The 19,549-nt window shown below is 34.8% G+C and overlaps 1 protein-coding gene across 3 annotated transcripts in view; it reads right to left on the bottom strand.

The window, feature by feature from the left end:
- The window catches only part of EPHA3 (EPH receptor A3), a 331,506-nt gene that overhangs the window by 72,912 nt on the left and 239,045 nt on the right, over nt 1–19,549 (bottom strand). For all 3 annotated transcript variants that reach the window (XM_006215602.3, XM_072966918.1, XM_072966925.1), the window contains one exon: nt 1,945–2,069. In XM_006215602.3, the coding sequence (XP_006215664.1) occupies nt 1,945–2,069 (125 nt within the window). The remainder of the gene's footprint in view (nt 1–1,944; nt 2,070–19,549) is intronic.

Consider the following 19,549-nt stretch of genomic DNA (forward strand, 5'->3'; position numbering starts at 1 on the left):
GTATCAAACAGCATTTGAATTAGTATGTTAAATAAGGAAGAGGGACAAATATGTTTATTTTACAGAAATTATTATTTCATGTGTGAAAAGATTGTTAGGCATATACCCAGACAAACTTGCTGCCGTTCATCATCATTAATGAACTAAACAGTCAAGAAAGCTAGGCCTTGTAGAGCTTAAATTCCAATATATTCCAAAATATTTCCAAGCATCATATATATATTTGGAAATACTTTTGAATATATGAATGCATGATATAAAAAAGTAATTCTATAAAGTATATAAAAATGATATTACACATAGGTATGCATCAAGTTTAAAATGCTTAGGGAATAATAAAAAGGTTCAGCCATTTTTTACCTGTATTGATTAATATTGTTTTAAAATAAGGATGCATATTGTGCTTGGTTGGTGGAATCTGAAATAAGCTCAGAAAACTTTTTATGTTTGTGAAAGATGTGAATGGAGATGAATAGTATTTTTGAATCAGCTCCATAGATCTAAGAGTTGGGTGTTCCCTGGTTCTCCTATCCAGTCTAAATTGAGTTGTATCATTAATTGCCTTTTTATTTTGTTGCATCATCATCTATAAAACATGGATTCTTATATTTGCCCAGTCCATCTTGTAACACTTAAAAATGGAAGATCACGATCAAACGAGCATTTGATGATACCACAGTGGATCACTGAAAGCTAGGAGATCACTTATTTGGAGAATGATTTTGGCACAGTGAGGTTTACTAGATTTCACTTTCTTTTAATGAAAGAGACATACCTTTTTCCCTGTAGGGGGCACTTTGAGAAAAATGGCATCACACTTGTGAAATACATTAACTTCAATGAACAGAATAACTACATGATGCAAAGGAATGCATTATGTCTTTTTGCACAACTGACCATATCACTAATTCTCACGTCTCTAATGATCCCTTTTCATTAGCGGGACATATGCGGTACAGGGGAAATCATACTACACGAGGAGTCATGGCTGCCAGAGTTCAAACAGAAATCTAATGTTTAATAGCTGTGAGGTTGTGAGAAATTCAAATAATGCCACTGACTCTCAGTTTCCTTACTTATAAAAGAACCTATCTGCCCACTTTCATCGGACTATCAGACAGCTCGAAATAACGTATGCTGAAGTGTTGTGCAAATAGAAACTATAAAACACACGATTTGCTTTTAGTTCACTTTAAAATATTTTGTAAATGGCAGCAGATACACAAATATGCTGTGCTCATATTAGTAGCTATAAAATCACTGAGTTCTAATGATAATGTTTGAATACATCTTGCCTTCAAATCTCACCATAATTTATATTCAGGGAGAAATAAGTGCTATTTACAGTATGAAATATCATGGCCTATATTCTACTTATAAATAATTGTGTGCCTATTTCTTATCATTATATTACTGAACCACAATTTTATGATGTGAGGCAAATGTATCCAACCACTCCCACCTTCTAAATTTCCTTGTAACAAGTTAAGAAAGCTTTCCATCATCAGTTCAATAATACACTGGTTTTGTTATTAGTTCAAGGTTCCTATCTGTATTGAATGAAATTTATCTGAGTGTGAAGGTCAGCAAATGATGCTTAAGGCAATGAACTAAGGAATGGTTCATCAATAGATGAAGGAATCACTAGATAACAGCTGGTATAACAGGGGTCTCAGCAAGGAAGGACACAATTGTCATCTGTCATATCACAACTTGATAGCTTAAATTTGGTAGTAACAACTTTGCTATGGCTTTTTGCTGAAGAATATCTGACACAATGATTTCTAAACACCCCTCTCTATATAAATCAAAGGTGTCCCATGACCAGAATTCTAAACAGAGCTCTCACTTCCCAGCAATGCCACTGGTTTCTTTGCAAGAGCACACTGATGAGAAGGTAACCCCTTTTCCTACACAACTCAGCCCTTTAACATTATCTCCCACCTTTTCATAGTATTTGACCTCATAGTCCAATATGATTCCATTAGGGTGTTCAGGTTCTTGCCAGGATAGAGAAATACTGCTTCTGGAAGTCCGATCTTTCTTAATCGTCATGACAGGTGATGGAGCTGTAAAGAGAGGAAGGGAGGGACGATGGGAAAAGGCAGATTAATCAGGTTGGGAAGGGTGGTAAAGAAGAGTGGAGAGGGACGGGAACAAACAAATGGAGTCTATCATTGATCTAATCTTTGGCAAGAAAGCACTATTTCCATTTCAAAGGCTCGTGAGTATTAATCTGGCCCCATATCAAGCCTCAGCAGCTGGATTATAGCCCTGGTACACACAAGCCTATGGAAAATGAGCTGAGATTTTCAGCTGCTGGTGGAGTAGTGGCAAGTGAGCAGATGTTTTCAATCTGCTACTATAATGTAAGCAATGAAATATATTTGATATATTAAAAAAAGAACAAAACATCAGGACTACCTATTTGTTACAATGTTGCAAAGTTATTAATGCCAGATTCTTCAGCTCATTGATAACATTTTCATATGCAACTCTGTAAGAGGACTGGAATCCATTACGCATAGAGTCCCATGGTATCCATAGGTAATAGTAATATTTAGTGTATCATAAAATAGATAGGATTTAGGACACATTATAGTAGACCTTGACTTCTGACAAAAATCTCTCATGAATAAAAAATACGTATCAGGAAACAACAATCTCTGCTTTTGCATTTTTACTTCTCAAAAAAAAAATTTAGTCAGAAGTACCCAGTAATGAGTGCAATTTGTGTCACCTCTTTCTATTTATTTTGAGATATCTTACTGAGTAGTGACTCTGTATTTGCTACATTTTGCTATGCATTATCAAAAGAATAGAATATGAATAAAAAAAATCTGTTTGGATCAGATATCATAGGGTCAGTAACATTTCTAGTGGAAGATTAAATGTGTTTTAAGTGATATCTTACTTGAAATCCTTCCATTAAAAAGAAAAATACATACTATCCATCAATGCACTTTTGGTTTCAAATCTCAGTCTTGGTACACTGGCCAACCAAAATACCTCAGTGTGGGGCGCAGTGGCATTCTGCCCTAAAGGAATGCAGCAAAATAACTTACAAACATGAAACAAATAAAAATCAAGAATTCTTAGGCACATTAACTGTTGAATTGTTTTCATTCCTAAAGGGACCTATTTTTTAATAGATCTTTTTCTCAAATCAAGGACTGTTAGCACCTGGTTTATTCATATTCCCAACAACATCTAGCAGTACCTATCTGTTGACCTGATGTTTCTATGATTATCATTCGCCAACTTTTGCATTCAATCTCTCATTTAAATTGTTCCTGTCTACAAATGCCTTTCGTTTTTATTCTTCACTTAAAAACAGAGCTTTCAGTAAGCTTGTCTTGTGACACTTCTTTGGAAAGTGTAAAGCTAAACAAAGTATCTATTGCAATAAAGTTTCCATCCTTCTATTTCTGTTATTTGTAATATCTTCTTATAAATTTTTGTAATTAAAGCCTCACTACGTTAATGGCCTGGGAATGATTACATAACCTTCTCCAAAGAAAAATGTAGGTGTTGCTTTTCTGATGGAAAAGTAAATTCATTTTCTTATTCACATTTTGCTCCCATTAACAATCAATATCCTTCCATGTAACTTAATATCATTTACCTTTATGTTTGCTTTTTATCTATTCAATATTATTGTTTTATTTCCCAAACTCGGCTCACAACACTCTCAACCCTCACTCCGAGGCAGTTTGCTGCTCTGAAATAGATTCTAAGCAAAAGATAAGTTATTTTGGTTATATTTAGTTGAAATTTTATAAACATATCCAGTGTTTATAAACATGTCACTGAGTTAGAAACAAATAACAGATATGTTAAATTTTTAATAATTATTTTTTAAATTTACCCTAATACTTAGAAAAATCAATTTATTATCCAATCACTAATAGAATAATTTCAGCTTCAATGTCCTTAGAACCAATTTTTCCTTTTTTTACCAAAAAAAGAGAGAAATTCCACCAATTTCCTCCTGCAGAAAATCCATTAATAGAGTAACTTCTAATGTATGCTTACAGAGCATGTCAAAGCGGCTGAATGTTGGAACACTTTCTTAGTAAATCCATGGAGACCCTCCCTTCATCCCATATCACTGTGAAACTGGTTTATTTTTCTTAACAATTAAAGCACATTTTCAAAGAAGTTTTGAAAATTACTAGGTATAGCATCTCTCCTTAAAAAAGGAGAGAGAAAATAATTCATTTCCAAGATCAATTGTGAAGAAGATCGTGTTAACTTTTTAATGAAAGCTTTCCAGGCTCTTCTGGGGATCTGCCTAAGTTCTACTGCTCCTGCGCTGAGCGAGGCTTTATAACTGTCGAAAATTCTTCAAAGGTCTTTGAGCAAGCTGCAGGGCCCTGTTGGACTGTAATAAATAGCCTTTTGTAATTCCACACTTACTTAAGTAGAGGCAATTGCTCGAAGCTTGTGCCATCTCTAAGTTAAATGAACCTTTTCTGATTGCTGCTTTTAGGCCCCTGTTAAGTCATTTGTTCTGCTCTTTTAATACACGCCCCTTGTGCTGGCTGTGTTTCAGCAGTTTCAATCCAATGCACCAACTGGAATCCCATTACATTTAGGCAATGCTCATCAATATTTTAATATTAATAAATAATTCACAGAAATTGTTTTCCTCTCCCCTAATAAATAATTTTAAGATATAATAAAACATACTGCAGAAAGGGATGAATTCCATGGGCACTCCCCTGCGTCCATGTTTCCTAAAAGGTTTTCTAGAACACTTTTTTTTTAATTTATATATTTATTAAACATTTTTATTCATTTATAATTATTTTACAATGTTGTGTCAAATTCCAGTGTAGAGCACAATTTTTCAGTTATACATGAACATATATATATATTCATTGTCACATTTTTTCTCTGTGAGTTACCATAACATCTTATGTATATTTCCCTGTGCTCTACAGTATAATCTTGTTTATCTATTCTATAGAACACTTTTTAATTTGTGTCTTGAAGTATAATTTATCCAGACTTGCTCATGCATTGTATTATAATTTGCAATATTTATGAGAAACAGATCTGTGGGGTTTTTTTTGGTTATTAAAGTATTAATTTTCAAAATTCATAGAAATGTCTTATTTTTCTTTTATAAAGAATGTGATACTGCAATGTATATCATATAATACATTTGATTTATTTTATTCTCATTCCCCTGTTTTTTAAATTTCTGATTTTAAAGAGTGTTGGGTAATAGTTACATGGATTAAAAACCATTTTAAGATTAGAGAAATGCTCATAAGTCGAGTGAAAAGTTACTTATTAAGGGGAGGCACAGTTTTTCCCTGCAAAATGCTGGTGTATGTGCTAAAATAGCAGATGCTGTGAATACTCCAATAGCCTAAGATTTAGAATTTTATTCTGGTGATTCTTTTATATATCTTAAATGATGTATTATTAAAAGGATTCTCTTATTAAAAGGAAGAAGTTAATGACTAAGTAGGCTGCTATGAAATGGGTCCAGGAATTTACACAGTTTAGTAAATGGACAGTTTTGCAGGGAAAAAAAATAGAGAAACTGGTAAGAAGAAAAATTAAATTAGTAGAAAAATAACTTTTAGGAAGACAGTGACTGTCTTTAAAATAATGTCTTAGTGTTAAAATACATTTTTTTTGGGTTGGTATTTGAGAGGGAGTAAATATTTGATCCTTAGCTTTTGTTCTGGGTTCAACCCAATATATGTGTCCTTGTGAAAATAAGGAGATATGATGTACTCGGTAAAGTGAAATTTATTTTTTTGTAGGAAAAATTACTGAAAAGGAAATGTTTACGTTTATTCAATTCAAATGTCTATCAGATTTACCAATTCATTCATCAAATGCACAATGTGGTAGGCATTGAAGGACTGTCCCAGGAATTGGGGTTACTACAGTAGACAAAAAATCCCCCAAATCTATGCCTTCTCACAGCTTACATTCCAGGAAGCTATATAAATCCTACAATTTACATACACTATAATGTAATTTACAAACAATGTAATAGACCCATTTTAAATGTACACTCCAATGAGTTTTGACAGATCCAAAACTTCTGTAACCATCATCATAATCAAGAGAAAGAATATTTCTGTCACCCCAAAACGTTTCCTTGTACCATATCCCAGGCAATCCTTCTACTTCAGGCTATGGGCAATAACTAATTTGTTTTCTGTTATTACAGATTCAATTTGTCTTTTCTAGAGTTTTATATGAATGGAATCATACAGTATTTTTTTTTTTATGTCAGGTTTCTTTTGCTCAGGAGAATATTTCTGATAATCATCATGAAGTTTTGTGGATGAGTCATTCTATGGGTGAAATTTATTTTTAATTGAAATATTTCTTATAAGAATACAAATACAAGAGAAAAATAGTCAAGGCTAGGAGGGAACAAGAGGTCCATAAGTCACAGAGTTAATCATCCTCCGGGAAATTTTTCTAAACTTACTCGGCACCATGAAGCCCTGAAGACTCCAAATGCTAAAAAATTTCTTAACTTGTGGTGTCACAGTGAACTTGCTCATCGCTCTGTCAATGCATTCCTCTTTAAAACTTTTCTTAGGTCATGACATAGGATTCAACAGGTATTTTCACTCCATGGTCGCTAGTAATATGGGTTTTGTGAAAGCTGGTATCAAAATGCTTTTCAATTTCTCTTCTAAGGAGACATAACTTTTTGGCAACCGAGGGTTGAATTATTCCTCGAGTATTTTCTTCCTTCCAGACCACTGTAATGGCAATCTCTTGAATCAGAGACATGCAATGAGTCCAGAGGACAGACAGAGAAGTATAACTGTTGATAGTTCATAACTGAACACTGGGTTATTTACTTATAGAGGAAGAGGAAGAGGAAGAGATTGTCTCTCATTGTCAACAAAACCTGAGCCACTGACTGCATCTAATGCAATAATGGAAAAGCGAATCACAACGGGGAAGTGAAGATGTCAGGCTAAGAAAGGTTCCTTTGTAAAGGGATCTGGTTAGAAATGGGGCTTGTGTAGTTCACAATGTGTATTTGAATCACACAGTCCTTGTGCGTGCCAAATCTACTGACAGACATGGAAGGGATTCATTATTTTAACTATGGTGTTTTTAAGCTACATTTACCATTATTCTGCAACTAAAATATGACCCATCCTTAGAATCAGGAAGTCAAAACTTCAAAATTCAACTCCTCAAGGATCTGGTTTGGTTCATTTGTTTTTATTGGGACTTTCCTCTTTCTGGGTTTGGGAATTTCTAATGAACCTCTGAGGTATCTCTGTGGTTTAGAGATTGGACAAGTTAAAGTAATAACAAAAAGGCCTCAGTATTTCTTTTTCTAAGTGAGCCAAAGCTTTTAAAAATTATCTCCATGGGAAAATATCATGTAGTAAATGGTTGAAAGACTTTTCCTTTGAATCCGGCATGCCTTTAAAAGCATTCTCTCTTATTTTTTTGTACCATTCATTATAATGCCCGCTTAAGAACATTTCCGTCTCAGTTTTTTCAGAAGTGAACATTTCTATTAAATCCAGAAACACTCGCATTTGAATGAACATAATCCTTCCTAGCTTAATGTTCTCCATCTCCCCACCCCTACCCTGATTTCCCCAACATGTTGTTCTCCGGAATTTCCTGTTTTGGTCCCAGGACGCACCATTTTTACAGCCCAAACAGTTGAAATTTCAGAGTTACACTTCTTTATATATTCTCCCTCACCAAGAACCCCACAAGCCAATCAACTTCAGCATCTGAAAGCTGCTGAATTTTCTTTCTACCCAGTTCTAATTTTCCAGACCTGCTTCAGTTCAAATCCTTGCCATCTTTCACCAGCACTGGATTCTGTGCCTTTCCTCTCAATCTTTCCAGAACCTTTCCTTTAATTTTCTACAAATTTTGATGATTTATCATTTTATAAAGCAAGTGAGCTATTAACCTCCTCTCCTTCAAAAATGTAACAATTTCACATCAGTTTTCCTAAACCAGTTAACTAAAAAATAAGCTTCAAAGGAAAGGTCTAGGAATCTATATTTTTAGGAATTTGATATCAGAAAACTCTTAAGACTGTTCATATGGAAAACTCTGGATGACAAGAGGATGTGTGCTTTGCAATTCATTGCATTATCATTTAAGAGTCCTCATTAGACTGCAACATACATATCAGCTTTATCATTTATTGCTCTCCTTTCAAAGCAAAATTTTAAAGACAATTCCTTTGGTTATCTGCCTACAATGGTACTTGCTATATACTCCCTGTCTGGAAAACTCAATCTCTTTCCTTTTCCACCAGAAAAATCTCTTCTACTCATTGTCCTTAGAAATCCATTGCTAGTATAATTCTCCCATAAAGCTTTTTCAGAGTCCCTTAGGCAATAATCAATTCCTTCCTCTGTTCTGATGTATAGTGGTTGTTCCTTCTCTTCTTATTTATCCCATCCCATTGTGTGGTAATTACACAATTTGCTTAACAGTGTGTCTTCCCACTAGATTGTAAGTTTCTCAGAGTCTTTAGTGCTTAGCATCAGAACAACCTTGCATAAATCTAGTTACACAGTTTGGTTAGCTCTGCAATACAATGTACAATATATTTTGTGGCTAGTTCCTACGAAAAATAATCCTACTTAGCTCCTGATTGATTATTAACATAATAAAATGCAAACAAAAATGAAAATTATAGTATGTTAAACAGAGATAACCTTTTTTATAAAATTATATCATTCTCTTCTATAGTAAAGAGAAAAATAATTTTCTAAACCAAATCAATAGTGCCAAGAGAGAAACATTCTAGAACATACATTGAAAATGAATTTTGAGCAGGATTCCTCCCCTATCTTTTGTTTAAAATAGATTTAATATAATGGGGGGAAATTCTGGCCAAAATTTTAGGCTTTTCAGCTCTAAATTTCTTTAAAAAAAAAAAACTCTAAAACTTTAATTATTGAATTTTGAAGACCCCAAGGTACTTTTAAAGAGTGGGGAATATAGTTACAATTTATAATCTCATTCCCATCTCAGCATGGAGCAATAAAAGAGAAAAATAAACAGTAGCAATATATAAGTTTATTGCATGAATTCATCAAAAGAGATGGTATTTTTCATTTTTTCAATTAATCTTCATATTCATTTTTTAACATTAAGTTCTCCTTCTTTAAGTATCATTCAGTATCCTCACAGAATCTGATCAATCTATAAATACTTTGTTTTTTTTTTAAAAAAAAAAAACTAGTTCTTTCTGTGTTTCTTCTTTACTCTCACACTCCAACCACACTTACAACACTTCTGACACTTCTGGTCACTAAACATGTGGGCTTCCCCACACCAATCAATTCTGCAACACCAGTTGTTGGGTGTGCTATAATTTAACTCAATTCTGACACTATCTACTTGAAGATAATGTCAGATTCCACACTTCAAGGGCTGCCACAAGACTGCTTCTCCCCCACCTCAGATGTTAATCACAAGTAGGAGCTCCCCAGGTTACCCACAATTTCTGCAGGACCTGGCTACAAATTGGAGGTTTCCATGACTCTTTGATCTGGTTCAATTCATTTGCTAGAGTGGCTCACAGAATTCAGAAAAACAGTTACTTATGTTTACCAGTTTATCAGAGAATATGATAAAGGATAAAGAAGAACAGCCCAATGAAGAGACATACGGCAAGGTCTGGGAGGGTCTGGAGTGCAGAAGCTTCTGTCCCTGAGGAGCTGGGGTGTGTTCATCCAACCTGGAAGATCTCCTAACTCCATACACCTGGGATTTTTATGGAGGCTTCATCATGTAGGCATGACAGATCATTAACTCCATTTTTAGCCTTTCTCCATTCTCAAGGGAATGGGGCAGAGCTGAAATCCAGGCTCCTAATGAAGGTTTGGTCTTTGTGGTGACTAGCCCTTGTCCAGGAGCCATTCAGGAACCCATCCTGAGTCTCCTCATTAGAACAAAAGACACTTCTACCACTCAGGAAATTACTAGGGCTTCGGGGATCTGGTGTCAGGAACTAGGGTCAAAGGCAGAAGGACAAAGATGTTCCTAGTACTCTCATCATTTAGGAAATTATGAGTTTTAGGAGCTCTGTGCCATGAAAGGGTACAGAGACCAATACATGCATATTTTCTATGATCTCATGTGTGTGATATGGCTTTGACATTCTATGAGGGTAATCAGAGGTTTCTAAATATGCTTCATTGTGAAAGAGGTTAATATTAATAATAAATACTTATTTTTAAAACTCTTCTTTTAGAATTGATTAATTCTAAATAAGAAATCATGTAGATAAGGAATAACAAAAATTAGAGCAAATAAAGGTTTCTTCATAACTAATTGTCCTTGAAAAATGCAGTATACCAGCAAACCTGTCATAAAATATTGAGATTCCCAGAGAGATTATATACATTTATAGCATCAGTACATTTTAGAAAAAGATAATGTTCCTTGGATTTGCGGAGATACGCTACGATAGTGTTCTCTCTTTAAGTCCTTTGGAGGGCTGTGAGGATTCTCAAATGTCTGCCATTTCAGAGTCTAGTGAGCCCTAAACAAGGACATCATGCATTGATATACAAGGGAATGAAAATGACAGATGGTTCTTCACCTAAGTATTTGTGTGTGTGTGTGTGTGTGTGTATCTGTTTAGCCTAATGTTCTCTTTACAAAGATAACATGATACTATTGGAGGGTCTGATTGTGTTTTAATATGAGATAACTGAAATTTAATTACATCTAGGGCATTCTTTTTCTTCATCATTACACATGAAGCATAAAGTACTCTCAAAATTGCTACACAGATGGACATTTAGCTCTGTATGCATTATTTTTAAATAAACGATATTCTTTATTTCTGAAAATCCATACTTTACAATTCTAAGTATTTCTCTGAGCCTAAGTTTAGAAAAATGCATTCCAGAGATAATATAAACAATCTACACAGAAAGCATAGAAACTAGCCTCCCGGAGAGACAAAAGTTGTTTGAGAAATTCCTCACTTCATAAGATTTCTAAATATCTTAAAATTTCCAGAAGATACAACTTGGCTTTGGGAGTAGCAATATGTCTGAATCCAGACTTTTTCAGTTTTCCTTGGATAAGTTTCCTAGTTATTATATTTAGAGAATTTATATTGTTGGAATTTTAATATCCCAAGTTCCCAACCAATGTAGGATTGTTTATTGTTTATAACAGCATCCTCTCCTCATTGCCTTAATTCAGTGGTTTCCACAAAAGAAAGACAATAAAGTAGAAATTTCAAAACCAAAGTTAATAATCAAAATTTACATACTAAATATGAAGCCTTGGGCAAAATCAAATGATATCTTTAACAACTTCTTAGTACAGACAAAATTATATTAGTACAGATGGCCCCAAAGTTTGAGAGGGGCAGCTGTTGAATGTAGCTAATGGACATATGGTGGTGGGGAAAGGATGATGGTACAAGATCAAGCCCAAATGAATGAAGAGAAAATTTCAGCCAAGAACGAAGAGGCTAACTACATTGTAAGTTTCTGTCTGTTTTAAAGGGCTGCTGAGGTAATAGGTCTGCTCTGACTCAGAGTCCTCTGGAGGTAGGGTTGCCACATTCCAGCACAGGGCAGATGGGACTAAATCTGGACTCTGGTGGCATTCTCTGCGGAGCTTGTAACAAAGGGCCTGCTGCTAGAGGGGATAGACACAATGTTTAACACACCTTTAGAACAAAAGAGAACCCCACTTAACCAGTTTCCACTTTACAGATAATAGCAAGAAAACTAGTCTGAAAGGCTACACTCTTGGTTCTTGGGTTGCTTGGTTCATATGTTTAAGCAGAACAGGAAGGAGGGGAAAAATGACATTATATTATGTATGTCACATTCAGATACCAGATAAAATATGTACTGGCCTTTAAGTAAATCAAATTTCTATTCACAAACTATAACTACAGAAGAAAAAGGGACACTGATAGAAATATTCTATGCTTTCACCGGGGTAGGCATGTTTGTTAAAAGTCGTCTAATTTTACTTACAGTTAATACAATTCACTACATATAAATGTGACCTCAATTTAAAAAGAAGTAAAATATACAATTTTCATAATTAAATCTTAGTATGTCACACTATTAAATATATTTTCTTTTTTTCTATCTTATTGATGCTCTGTCGTCTGGAGCTTTGCTGACGGCGGATAGACTGCCTCTTCCAGGTTCGCCAGTTCTTAGAAAGAGCAAAGACTGGCCCAGGAGTGTGCCTTTCATCTCACAAACCAATCGGCCCAGTGCCTTCTCTACCTGGCCCTAACGCTCTAGCAGGCTGTGTTCCTCTGCACTAAGCATCCCCAGACCGGCACCGGACAACCAGAGAAAGTCCTTATACCTCAGAGCCTACTGCCGGAATGACTCAAACTATCCAGTCCCAAATACACTTCCCTTATCTCGCCTTGCTTTGTCTTTCTTACAAAACAACAATAAAGGCTCTTGCCTGTGCTTTCTCCTTGCTCCTTCTGACTGACCCTGGTGTTCCTCTGTCTGGTCCTCCATGGTGTGGCATGCTGTCTCCTCTTGGGAATTGTAAATAACAAACTATCATTTCAATAGCAATCATCTCCTTAACCTTTGGCCTCACTACACCTGAATAATAATAACTATGTTATAAAATGATCACAGTAGTAGAATATCATTTAGAAGTTTTTTCCAGCAAGTAAAAGAACTCTTCTTGACAGACAGCTAATGAGCCATCTATAGAAATGCCTGGTATACACACAATCTTGCTATAATTGTTTTTGGTCTAATCTTCTTCAAACCCAGAGATCTCCAACATGCACTGTCTTTGATGTTTAAGCAACACCAGGCTTAAAACCTACCTGTAGCAGCTTTGATAAAGCACAATTTTAACCTATTATGCTATTTAAGGGATAGGTACTTCAGCACTTATAGGTTTATTATCTATTGAACACCTGTGTCTCTGCTCATTAACTCCATGCTTAGATAGTTAGTTACATACTAGACACTAAACATAAGCTGACACTTATCTGGACCTACTCCTCATTGGTATTATAGGCCCAAGGTAAATAATTTTGTTCCGTTTTTGCTAGATCCTTTCATTTTTACAAGCAAGGAAAGAAAATAAGATGGAGGTGCTACCACAATTGTAACAGTCCAGAATTCTTCCAGGCATCATATATAAACCCTGTTATAGCAGGATCAACTGGGGTTTGTGTTACAGGTAATAAATAGCTAGCTTTAACTGATTTACCAAAATTTGAAACTCCTACACACATGTACAGACAAATTTATGCGTGCATTTGTATGAATTTAAATGTGGCCCTACAATAACTTTATAATTTACTCCTGAAGGAATGACAGTTGTCCTTATAAGTATCACATGCATGAGTGAGCAGCCATCACTTTACTCTTCACTGTTGCATGAATCATGAATTTTTATAGTGCATTATACCCCCATAAATGCACACCATATAAGTATACGTTGCATCTAAATAGTAATGATCCTGTGTGTGGAAGCAGAACAGAATGTTGAGAAATTCTGCGTAGCATGTGGCTTGTACGTGCCCGGCCCATATGGCTTGGATATGTCTAGCAATTCCTCCGTGAATGCAGCAGAGACCAAATGAAGCAGGGAGGGAGGTCCTTTTTCAGATTCATGTAGGTTGATCCCTTCCTTTAAGGAGGTAAAAGCTCAAACCTCCCAGAACAGGAAATCTGCAAAGTCTGGTCAAACATTTGGAAATCAGAGTTTTGAATTAGCTCAGAGCTTTTCAATTTACTTACATACAGAAAGACTCACTGGCTTGGAAAAAAAAAAAAAAAGACAGGGAGTATTCCAGAAAAGAGAACATTTTTGGTGGGTCATTATATAGAAAGTAAAATATTTTGATGACCTGAAATCATCTTTCTGAGTGGTCCTACTTCCCTGTTACCTTGATGCTAGGAACTTACTTCTAATACAGATACACTGTTAAAGAACATGATCGTCTTTATTTGTTAATTCAAAAGAAATCACCTGAGAGAGTTTTAAGTAATAGGAAAAAGCTACATGAATCCTAATATTCATTCTACATCTTCTCAGAGTATGCATTCCAAAGCCATGATCAATTAAAATTTAACAAATTAATTAATAAAAAAGATGTGTTTATTAATTTCTTCTTGTCTAGCTGTTTGTCAGATGCAGGTGGAGATATGCTAATTTGGGTCTGTTTGAATATTTATATAAGCACTATTCCTCCCTCCCTGCTTTATTTAGTCTCTGTTGCACTAACAGTGGAATTGCCAACAAAGACTTAGAGTCTCCAAAAGCAATCATACTTGAAAAATTCCTAATTTGGCTGTAAAATTCTCATTGTCCATGCTTGCAGTTACTAATACACTTCCCAATCTCTTTTTGTCCCATATCACTTGATTAAGAAGTTCAAACATCTAGTCTCAATAACTAACATTTCATTCCCCACATACAGAGATTCTTAAAAATGTACACAGAAAACAAAGGAGAAATTGCAGAGACAGACTACCTGTTGCTTAATTTCCATGATGCCTGTGGCTTGACCTCTTTAGTTCCAGGAACAGGATTAATTTATCTAAAGGATTTTTGTCAAATACCTTTTTAGCTAGCCATGAATCTTGGAGTAATGCTAGTTCTCAAGTCCATCTAAATAAGGAAAATGCATCAACACATATTTTTGCAATTATATAAACTTCACATAATCGACCTTAGAATTTTGAGAACTGGAGCGGATTAATTTTTACATGCACCATAAAAATTTTAGCACATTAGAAAAAAATAGTCTTAAGTTGTTCCATTTTTGGATTGCATAAGAAAAGCAAAAAAAAAAAAGAGAAAATTATGTGGCTACAAATACAGTAATACTTGTTTCTTTTAAGAGTTTGGCTTTTATTCCAATGTGTATATTTAGGTTCCTGCGTTTCGAATTTCCAATAGCTAACCAAAAAATGTCTTTTGCCTACACAGAACAAGAGTTCTCAGATAATGCTGCATAAATGTCAGATTTTACAGGGGACACTATGTTTTAACTAATGTGGGGAAAAATTCTAAACATTCATTCCCAAGCTTGTGAACTGAAGTCACTTTGTGTTGGGTTTTAGTTATGAAAAATTACATTCAACATGAAAACTCTTGTATTAGAATTATATTAAAAACTGTCTTAAAATGCAGTGATGGGTTCATTATCATTACCTATTGAGGGGATAAAAATATTCTAAAACTGATTTATGGTGACAGTGGCATCAGTCAGTAGCTACTAAAAATTTTTGAATTGTATACTTGAATTGGGTGGATTTCATGAGATGTAAAATATACCTCAATAAAATAATATTTCAAAAAAGAATAACTTGAAGTAAAACATAGTATACATTATTTACCAGAACTGAGAGCTAGTTAAATCCATTGTATGACTTTGAATGATTTTGAACATTTTTTTTGCCGTGTTCCATATATTTTATCTAATTTTCAGACTTGTTTGTTGAAAAAAAAAATCTGTGTAAATTATTATACAGAGAGAAGAACTGGCCTGATCTGTCAGATTTCTTCTGGAATTGAAAAACAATAAGCCCAGGATCATTATTATTCACATTGCACAGTCTGTGGTTTAGCTTTAGAAACATGCTTTTCAAGTTAAATTTACTTCAAAATGCACCTAGCTAGGAAAAAAAATGAGGGAAAAATGCTGGAGGCGAAGCAAACTTGAGGTTTGAGAAGTCTGGCAGTCCATTCTCCAAACACGACTGAGTTTCCCTACCCTTGTTACATTCTAGGGGTCTCATGGTTGGTTTTCATATATACGTTTATGGATCTATGAATACATCTTGCTTTCCTGGATGGCTCAAGTGTGGTACTTTTACTCTTTGTTAAACTTAGGAATAACTGACTGTCAAACTGATTTTGGGCTCTAATGGCTTGGTTTAATCCTCTGAAAAGGGATCGTGAAATAAGAATCCTCTAAGACCAGACATTGGGTTCTAAACAATGTATAACATTTGCAAATGAGTACATGTGGAGTGAATATTCTATTAACATTTGTGTTCAATATAAACCCTCCAATGCAGAGGTAATTGCACATAATCAATATAATGTATGTGTTCTCTTCATTCATAATTTTTTTTAAATGTATAAAGATAGGTTGGGAAATGCTTTTGGTAATTCACCAGTAGCTTTCTAGTGAAACAGTGGCTCATGAAATCAGATAAGAAAAAAAAATCAACCCAAATAAAACAAAAGTTTTGAACAACAAAAAAAGAACATGTCCATATTACAAAACCCATAGAAATTAAGCTTATAATAAAGAAAGTAACTACAAAAACTACAGACACAGAAGGAAAATTGTGAGAAAATTTTTCCAACACATTCCATGAAAAGTCAGCAGGGTTTTACAGGAAACAATCAACTTACTGTAGAAAGAAAACATGCAACCAAAGAATTTATTCAGCTAACATCTATAATTTAACAAAATAACATATGTTCAAACTCACTATTTGAAGACAAATTAAAAGGCCCTATGGACTACAAATTGCTAACTAGCAATGCTCATTTAGGGAAGTGACGAATCACGTTGATGACAAAATATCCCAAGAGTGCCTACTGCAAAACTGGCATCTGAATACTTAGTGTCAACTTTATTGGTGGCTTTGAAACCTTAAATCGACAAATTTTCAACCCAATTATTGGTGAAAAACACGTAGTATAAAGGAAGCTATGTTTATAGTATTAAATCTGAATATAAAACTATAAAAATATTGAGGGATACAAATATTACATGAAATTTGAACATAAATTATTTAAATCACATAACTCATCAGATAGAACACTAGTGAGAAAATTATATACCTATAGTTGATAGTTAAAGAAAACCACTGAAATGTAAAACCTGAATGTACTAGTTTTAAAAACCCAACACAAAAAAATATTTATATGTACACTCGATATATAATATATGTACTCTCATATATGTATGTATATACATGTACATATACACATATTTATGTGTATATACTTATATACACACACCCTATATAAAGCTCAATTACTGATCATTTAATATATTAGATTCACACATTATTTTATTTAATTCTAATAGCAATCTTAACAAAATAGGAATTATTTTTGATTTCAGAAAATAAAAGGAGACCCAGAATTAAAAATATTAAGAACTTCAACTAAAACATTTAGCAAGTATTGGTACTCCCATTCATTTTCACATACTTCTCTCATTTGAATTTCTCCCACTAATATTTTCCAGTTACACTTTGTAATATAAACAATAAGATGATTTCTATTTCAATTTTATAGAAACTTAAAACCGGTAAATCTTTAAAGAAAAAAAGCTAGTGATGAGTACTTATTTAATCCTATACTCTTTCCCTTTCCTACTGTCCTACTGAAATAAGATTAAGCAATATTCAAGTCGTTCTCTAAAAAGACGCTTGAGACAGCAGAATTTTATTTATCATTCAATAAAACAACGTTATAGCTCTCCTTATTGTGGTTCAACGGTCCTTTCTAAACTAATAATGCAATAAATATCTCTTTACATATCTCTGATTAATTTCTTGGTAAAAAAGTAAGTATCATAAAATGATTTTATTCCAGAAGAGTTTGTGTCCCTTACCGTCTGGGCATGGTGGAATGGTTAAAGCCACGTACAATGGTTAAAGCAGTGTAATGGAGCCTGCCCGTGAAACACTCTCATCACTAGAGTTGGGTTTCTTTACAAATTACTATCTGATATCCCGTGCTCCCCTAATGCACATGGAACCTATCATCTCAGTTAGAGATTAGCTGATTTGAAGTACTTCCATTCATTCAGGACACCTAATGGGCGTATTTTGCTGGCATCCCAACAAAATCCCTTTGGAATTTACTATTGTAGGTTAAGGTTCCTATTTCAAGATGCCAGCACCTCACTCATTTGACTGTGGGCTTTCTTTGGCCTTTGGAGTCAGCTCTGCCCAAACACATCACGTTGGAAGTTCTAAGAGTTAATACTCCTTCAGTTACCCCTCATCCTTTGGACAGCCCTCAGGCAAGGACTGGTAAGGAGTCTATGTATAAATATTCAAGCTTTCTCTTCTCTGCAGCAAATGTTCTATACTGGTTCTTGCTGTTCCACAGCAGAATTAAATTCCAGTCTCTTCCAGAGTACCATGACCAATACCTGACCCTTCATCGGCTGCCTTCCTTTCCCTAGTCATGTTCACATCCCCCTACTTGTAAAAGAAGGCAAACTAAGACTTCTAGAAGAAGACAAAGTAAGGCACCTTGGGTCTCTGAAGATACTCAAAATATTGATGAGAGCTGAGACCATCTTGAGTTCTATCTAGATTTTCAAGACACTTGGACAATTTGTGCCTACTCTAGTTACCAGCAAACACTGTCAACAGGAAGTCCTGGTATCCATTGGGTCTGAGCTTAGGAAAACCAAACACAGACACACAAAAGGATATAATAAGTGTGCAGATACCCAGAGCTCACACACACACACACACATACACACACATGTAAACACACATATTCCTACCTCAGCATCATCAGTGCCTCAATCTCACTCTTGAAAGTTGGAAGTTGTAATACAGATAATATTAGAAATTACTTGAGTAATAGGACTACAGTCGCTACAGTGGGGTAAGAAGATGGTTTGTGGTGTTATACCATGGTTTAGTGGACTCATTTTTGTTCATTGAGGCCCCTATTTTTCTGTCTACTCTAGGTAGGTGTGACTCTTCTGAGCCAAATGGTTATTTTTCTGTTTTTTTGTTGCGTTGTGTTTTTTAAATTCTGTCCTTCTAAGCTCAGAATATAGCATTTCTAAGTTAGAAAAACAGAGACACTTAATTATTTAGCCTTTCTTGGGGATTCCCCAGCAAACTAAACTACCAAGGCAAGTATCATATCATGACAATGAGCCCTCAAACAAGAAACACACATTGCAATGCAGACCAGACTCATGCCATTTTTTAAGTGAAGTACAGAGAACAGAGCTCCTCTGATCTGTTGCACCTTGCTTCCCTGTTCTTTGATGACACTGCTAGAATATCTCATGGCTTCCTGCTCACTTTCCATTATTCATGCCCATGGTACACCATTATAAAACAGCAATTTCCTGAGTGAGAGAGAAGAAACTCTGCACTTTTATTCTTCTTTCTCTCTTCTGATATTGGGGACACCATGGAGAGGTTGTGGAAAAATGAAAAAGTTTATCCTTACTGTGCACACAGTTGCACTGCATTTGTTGAGTTCACTGTTTTCTTGGCTGATACCAGGCTTTGGGATTGTTTTCTGACCTCCTATATGTGCTCATGACTTTTTCAGAGGACTCTATAGGTCTCTATACTGCAGGGACTCATTTGGAGCCATTTAAAACACCTTCCAGAAATCTGACCCTAACTGCCTGCAGTTCTCTTTTGAATGAGGTCTATTGGTGCATTTTTCCCCCTATCTTGTGATCTTACTTGCCAATTTCCAAACAACAGAAAAATATCTTGCTGAACTTCATGCACATGTATATGTAGTATGTGTAATTGTACATATTTTAGCTTTTATTGTGGAAACTCATTGA

Source organism: Vicugna pacos, chromosome 1 (genome assembly GCF_048564905.1).
Source record: "Vicugna pacos chromosome 1, VicPac4, whole genome shotgun sequence".
NCBI lineage: Eukaryota > Metazoa > Chordata > Mammalia > Artiodactyla > Camelidae > Vicugna > Vicugna pacos.